The 7,422-nt window shown below is 51.2% G+C and overlaps 1 protein-coding gene across 1 annotated transcript; it reads left to right on the forward strand.

The window, feature by feature from the left end:
* Positions 1-1,701: 1,701 nt before the first annotated feature.
* Positions 1,702-3,843, forward strand: LOC149273338 (LIM domain transcription factor LMO4-A). Its single transcript, XM_089506429.1, has 4 exons — positions 1,702-1,940; positions 3,104-3,200; positions 3,410-3,571; positions 3,835-3,843. Exons 1-4 carry the CDS (start codon positions 1,702-1,704, stop codon positions 3,841-3,843), a joined length of 507 nt encoding a protein of 168 aa, XP_089362555.1.
* The last annotated feature ends 3,579 nt before the right edge of the window (positions 3,844-7,422 follow it).

Below are 7,422 nucleotides of genomic sequence, written 5' to 3' on the forward strand. Positions count from 1 at the left end.
AAAATGCCATTTATTGTGCAGAAATGTTGCTTCTGGGTCTGCGCTGGAATGTTATCGGGTAACCGCGAGATTTCCCAATACCATCCGATTCCGGGAATCTCCTTTTTGGCACTCAGGGAGTTGGGGTTTCATGTAGGATCAGAACGGCCCGACTTGGCCCCCGGTGACTGGGCTACGTCCCCCATCACTAGTATTTGGTAGCCCGGGATGTGCCGGCCGGAGGATCTCATGGCGTAACGCTGCGGGACTAAAACTTTAATGCGTGGATGCCGTCCGTGTACTCGGCTCACACGCGTGTCCTTCCGTGTAAATGTGCGCGGTGCGCTCCGGGCCAGAATCTGTACGAGCGCGAGGGCAAACTGTTCATGAACAAGGAGAAAGCTGGGGCAAATAGGTCGGGTCCAGATCCTTATTGCCCTGCATGATGACCCCCGGTGTCCTTTCGTTTTGCCCCGGTCCTGGGCGGCCCCGGAGTCCTGCAGGTTCTTACCCCGTGTCCCGTCCCGCTAGATGAGCTGCTGCTGTAGAAGTCCCGTCACAGGACACGATGTGGCAAAAATGCGTAGGGGCTGCCATGTTCCGGTTACCGGGCGCCTCCGCCCAGCTGCAGCATCCCAGTTACAAACCTCTTACCTGGCTGCAAATATGTTTAACCCTTTAGATGCCGAGAGGTCAGAGGTAACCCGGCGTAGCTAAACTCTGCAGTACCCCGTGGCAGTGAAGGGTTAAGCCTTTTGCTCTCGTAAAAATGTAATATTTCGGCTGCGGGCGCTCGGTGCTGTACGTCCGGGACGCGGCGGGCTGTAAATCGGAGGTAGATTAGCAGATTATCGAAGCTGTGATCCAGCTGGCTGGAAACCAACGATTACCGCGCGGGATAGAGCGCAAATCCCACGAGCGCCGAACACCTTTCCTGCCCAGAGTGCCTCTGCTGTAAGGCAGCTCAGTCCCGCAGTGCTTAGGGTCCGCGCCGAGAAGCCCCCCAAAGGGGTCTGCGCCGAGAAGCCCCCCAAAGGGGTCCGCTGCATGTAACTTAGATGAGGGGATTCATATCTGGGTTTTGCACGTAGAGGTTTGTAGATGAAGCTCACACACGCGCACGCACACGCGTTTCACCATATAATTATAACCGAATCGGGGGTAAATCCGTAGGGTGGTCTCTGGCCCCACCCTGTGGCTGCCCTGGGAAGCGCGGCTATTAATTGGCTCGTCGGGGCGTCTCGGATTCCTGGAAAGTGAAGATCTCTCTGTCCGACTCCATGTCTGAGCTTCCGATCCTTATCTCCCCCCCCCCCCCGGGCAGTAACCCTTTCCTCTCCTGGATGAAGGTCTTCTAAATGCTAATTGGCTGATAGCGTCACAAAGCCTTTAATGACATCATGACGTTTCACTAAATCTTATCAAACGCCCGTAAGATCAGCTTTCATGTGGCCCTCGGTTTAACCCTTTCAGTGTTACGGGGTGAGTGCGCTAATAACATGTTTAATACCCTCACTGTATTACCCTCTACCACTTCTGCTGGGAGGCTGTTCCACTTATCTATCACCCTTATTTAAAAGGCTAAGAGCAGCGTGGTCGGGAGAGGCTCCTGTTTTTTGGGGGGTTTTTTTGCATTATTATTAAACTATAAATCTGTTCGATTAACCCTTTCCCCATAACATAATACTGATCTGTGGGGGGTTTTTTCCGGCAGGACCAGGCATGGTTAATAACCGGACCTCCGAATCGACCACCACGGCAGTCGCCAGCAACGGCTCCCCTCCCAAGGCGTGCGCCGGCTGCGGGGGGAAGATCGCGGACCGGTTCCTGCTCTACTCCATGGACCGGTACTGGCACACGCGTTGTCTCAAGTGTTCCTGCTGCCAGGCGCAGCTGGGCGAGATCGGCACCTCCTGCTACACCAAGAGCGGCATGATCCTCTGCCGCAACGACTACATCCGGTGAGTGCCGGCGGGGATTAATACCCTCCGGAGGGACCCCTTACCTATTGCTGCCCCCCGGCAACCCCCCCTGCATGGCCGCCCCACACGTTTCGCAGTCGGATGCATTACGATTCAGTTCGTTCTCCAGTGCTGTACTCGGCTTAGCAGACCCCACAAGCTGGAGGGGCGACCCCATTAACCCCCCCCCCCCCCCGTCAGAGCTGCATTCGGTGTGAGCGTGCGCGGCCGCGGCTCCGCTTGGCAGGTGAGGCTCCCTGTTGGCATCGTGGAGACATATGGAGGCGATTAAATCCGTTATTTTCCATTAAATTCAATTCCGCTCCTCACCGGGGGGGTGCATCGCTCCGAAATTACCTACCCCTCCTGATCGCCGGTGCCCACGCTTATTAACCCTTTAGCTGCAGTGCTTTCTGAGAACCCCCCCAGAAAGGCTTTTTATTGGTTGTTGCCACGGATATTTCACACCCCTGTCCCGGCTCTAAATGCAGGGAATGCCTATGGGGAAGACACTGAATGAGTGCGGACCCCCTCATCATGGCGGGACGCGTCTTTACCCCTCTAATTCTTACGCATGTGGTGTGCCGGGGAGGAATAAAGGCCTGTAAGCTGTGAGCTGCCCGCCGTGTTTACATGGAAATCACATGACCTTCCAGTGTTTCGCAGCCAGGGCCGGCGTTCCATGCGCGGCGCTGTCCTGTTATTCTGCCGTCTGCTCTTCCCCCGCTCGCTCCTTTCCTGAAAGATGCTTTAAATTGGAAGAAATAACACCCCCCCGCATAATAATTATTGGGGGTCGGAGGTCGGCGTTTATTAATCAGTAGATTTATTGATCGGAGGGGCTTCCTGCGCGGCGACCGCAGGGGTTAGTGGAGCGATTTAACTCTTCGTGTTCAGACTGCGGGATTTTTCACACATTTTGAGGGGGTTTTCAGAGCTGAACCTGAGGAAGCCAGCAGTGAAAATGTTAAATGAACAGGACCCCTCTTAACCCCTTCCCTGCCGGATTACGCCCCCCGGCATCTCCCGCCTCCTGTAGTTTTTAGCGAGCGCTCGGCGATCTCCGCGGCTGAATAATAATCGGGACGTTTCGGCGTTAATTGATTTTTTTATAAATATCGTGGAATTCGATCTGTAATCGTTTGCTTTTTGTTGTTTTTCAGGCTGTTCGGGAGCAGCGGCGCGTGCAGCGCATGCGGACAGTCTATCCCGGCCAGCGAGATGGTGATGCGGGCGCAGGGCAGCGTGTATCACCTGAAGGTAAGCATTAAATCCGGGTGAACGTGGAGCTGGGGGCTCCGGATCCGGAGGGGGGGACGCTCTCTATGCGCTGTTTGTAACCCCCCCCCCCCGCGCACGGCGTGAATGTTTGTGTCCGGCCGGCCGGCTTGGAGGGTACATCCAGACTGACTCTGGGGGACAGGGGATGTTGGGAGCATTGGCGGTAATGCAGCGTCTTCTCCCCTCAGTGCTTCACGTGCGCCACGTGTCGGAACCGGCTGATGCCGGGCGACCGCTTCCACTACGTCAACGGAACCATCTTCTGCGAACACGACCGGCCCTCGGGGCTTCACCTAAACCCTCATCAGAACAACCCCCTGCAGAGTAACCCCATGTTACCCGACCAGAAAGTGAGTGTCCGACGGGGCAAATAACCCAGAATGTGAAAAATGACATCACACCCTTCGCTTACGCGTAATATTACTCTTTGGCCCTGTATGCAAATGAAGAGCCTCCCTGTAAACATCATTTGCTTACACGGACGTAGATCCAGATATTTCCCTCGGCTGCTTCGTTTCAAGGACCCATTTACAATCCACCTACTTTTCCAACATACCTGCCAACTGTCCTGAATTGTTCATCAATAAACTATATCTTTCTTTTTCCTCCCCAGGTTTGCTAAGCGAGAGTGAGGAGCGGACCCCTGTGCCTTCTGTTAATATTACCTTGGAGACACATTGTTGGTGTATATAAATACCTGTATCAATACTTTTTTTTTCTCCTCCTGTTCCATACGCCCCCTGGTCTCTCTGCGGGGCCCCTGATCTCTCCGTGTGGCCCCTGCGCACCGCTCCATCCGCCGCCAGCGTGCACACCACGTCTTCATAAATTCAAAGGAGGATTAAAAAAACTTGTAAATGTGATGTAAAAAAACATTTTGGGTCTGCTGCGACAGACTGTATCCGGAGCGCAGGAAGAGGAGGAGCCGAGCCGGCTCTTTGTGTAAATAGGAGACGCTGACATCAAGAATCACAGCCGATGACATCACAACCCGGTGCTGGCCAATCACATGCTGCTTCTTTTTTTTTGGTCGACGTATCGCAGTCCACTTTCGTTCTGGCTGAAGAGACTTTGGGCCGTTTCTGGACCTTGCGGTTCTGCCGTGCCGGCTCTGTGCATCCAATTGGCCGCCGGGGAGGGTACGTGTTTAACCAATCACAGCGCTCGGCGCACTCTATTGGGTTCAGGCTGTAAACGTTTAAAGGGTTATTTAGGAATTCACAGAGAATGGGGAGGGTTTCGGGTGACCCGTTTACTTCAGATTCTCATTCATTCACTTCTCTGCCAATAATTGTAATTTCTGGAATCTGCTCTGCGGGTAAATAACCTCCTCGGGGGAGGGGCTCCGCACATACCGCTCCTCACCCACAGCCCTTTTATTTTACGGCAAATCGCTGATTTATGCCCCTCTTTTTCTGAAAATAAAACTATTTATTATATATAAATTTGGTGACAGCGGGCGGGTAGAGCTGTCCACGCCGGGGGGTCACAGATATTCTGGCTCTCGGGAGGAGCAGAAATGGTTAAAAGCAGGAGAAAATTGTGAAGATTCCAGAATTCTGAATTTCTTGGTGTTTAGCCACCACTGAAATTCAGAAAAAAGGTCGAAAAGCATAAAAATATATATATATACACAGAACGGCGAGAGCCACGGCTGCCCCCGGATCAAAAAACACAAAAACTGCCCAATTCCATTAAAACAGAAAATGAACAGTTTCTGACATCGCTTAACAAGTTTTGGGGTTTTTGGGCTGATTTTTCTGCTTTCTGTGTTTTTCTTGTGCATCGGTTTCCTGTTTATGCAAAAAGCGCGGATTCACCTGTAAATATTTCAGAATATTGTGCTTTTTATTGTAGAGAAAATATTGTGAATTTTTCTTTTTTGTAACAAAAAAATCTCTATAAATCGCACTTTTCCCCCCTTTTTTCCCCTATTTTGATCTATATTAAATAATAAAATCCAGGTTTCCATGACAACTGTCTTGCGATGTATTTTTAATCATTCCGTGCAAACAGCGTTTTATTGGAGGCGCGTGCGATGTATGTAATATATTAACACCTGTACTTCACGTTATTAGGGGCGAAATTGCATTTTTACAGTCGGGGGAGGGGTGTCCGGTTCAAATATTAATGGTGGGGACTTGTACCTGGTTTTTTTTTTTGTGTGTTTTTTTTCATAAAAGTGTTTTTTACATTTTTATAAATATATATTTCTATATCATATTTTAGTGCAGTTTATACATGTTTTTTTTACACGCGTGTGGACCCCGGGGGTCTCCTGCCCGCCCCCCCCTGTCAGTGTCAGGAATTCCCGTACAGGGAGGGCAGTTGAGATGTGGAATTATCTGTCAAGTTTTATTAAGGCAGAAACTCTCCAATAAGCCTGAAATTCAACTATTTGTAATTAGTGCCCCCCCCTCCTTTTTAACGCTCCTGTAACTCCCAGCCACCCCGGGGTTAACTGTTTGGGTGCAAAATGTACAGGCCGAGCAATGTTTGTTTTCTATGAATTCGGGGTCCTAACACTCTGATCCTGGCGTAAAAGTCACTCGTTACAATGGTTAACTGAGTGGAACAGCCTCCCAGCAGAGGTGGTAGAGGGTAATACAGTGAGGGTATTAAACATGCATGGGATAGACATACGGCTCCTGAATCTAAGACGAGACCAACGACTGATTAAGGTTTGAGTCTTTACAGCAGGAGAAACGGGCGACTAGACGGGGGCCGGATGGGAATGGGGGTCTGTTTAGCTCTGCTTTAGACTGCCGAGGTCTTTCCCGTAACCCAAACTTTTGGGTTGTAGGTATGAATGTGCGCCGCGGGTGCGGGAGGCCCCCCCCCGCTGCCCGTGCTCGTTAATGGAGGGGTGTTCATTAGCCGGGATTAATGAGGCATTCATCTTGTCGCGGCTCAGATTGGTGAAGTTAATGAGGCTCCGGCCCCCTGGACCCCCGCCTGTCAGCTCCTCGCACTCTCCGCGTGGCAGATGTTGGCAGAGGAGCCCTAACCCCCTGCACTGCCTGGCATGGTGGGGGGATCGCAGCTTCCCACCCTTCCCCCACACCGGGGGGGGAGCAGGCCTGGTAATGCCCCAGTTACCCTCCAATCACAAAAATATTGATTTGAACCAAAATCTCTCATCTGCCATTTAATTCTATATTTCTTCTCGTTTTCTGCTTCCAGCGGCTTAATATTAACCCTTTCCTGGGATCAGAAACCCAATCGATTCTCAGGCACGCGATGCGGCCGCGGACCACCCAGGCAGCCCCTCGGCTCCGTCAGGTGGTGACTTGAATTAATAATGGCGTTCAGTGGACACCTGCAGGGACGTTAATCCCCAAACACCACGTTCTCCTCCGGACAGCCGGCCCCGGGGTATATAGATACAGAGCTTTCTATAAACAGTCCGGCCCCCACGGACTAACCTTGACCCCAACGCTGTTTGGAAGAATTGCTGTAGGTGAAGATATGCGGGGGGGGGGGGGGGAGTCAAGTCACCAACAGTTTGCCAATTACAAACCCAGAACCCGCCAGCAGATCGGCCCCCGGCGGCCCCCGTCTGGTCGCCCGTTTCTCCTGCTGTAACGACTCAAACCTTAGTCGTTGGTCTCGTCTTAGATTCAGGAGCCGTATGCCAGTCCCACTATACCGCTTCTGCTGGGAGGCTGCTCCATAGGGAAGTGATTCGCACAGGTAATAATCTTTAAGGACCCCAAATTTTGCAGCGCAATTTAAATACAATATATTTTTTCTATTTTTTGTTGTTGATTATAGATTTTTTAAAAAGCAAAAAAAACCAAAACAATTTAATAGAAAAGGAAAGAAACGTCGGAGGAGAGATCCCGGATTAATATAAAGAAGAGGATAAAGTGTTCGCCGGGATCCGCGTGACGCAGAGGCAAGGAGCGGCGCTTTAACCCCTCTCCGGAACATGCGGAGAGCCGCGCTGGCGAGGGAAGGGTTAACCTCGGCTCTGTGTCTGCGAGAAGGAGACTTTAAATCAAAAGGCTTCGGGATACCGAAAAAAAACCCCTCCCCTCTCACCCAATCAGAGCCTCGTGAATAATTAAACTGATCAGCTTAATTAGCTTAATTAAGTTAATTTGACTACGGGACGCGGCCATATGGCGAGGAGGAAACAAAAGAGGGAAACTAATTAAAAGTAAAATAATGCGGATTTTAATTAACTCGATCCCCAGAC

The sequence above is a fragment of the Sceloporus occidentalis genome, unplaced genomic scaffold, assembly GCF_023333645.1.
Source record: "Sceloporus occidentalis isolate IW3139 unplaced genomic scaffold, rSceOcc1.0.p SCAF_384, whole genome shotgun sequence".
NCBI lineage: Eukaryota > Metazoa > Chordata > Lepidosauria > Squamata > Phrynosomatidae > Sceloporus > Sceloporus occidentalis.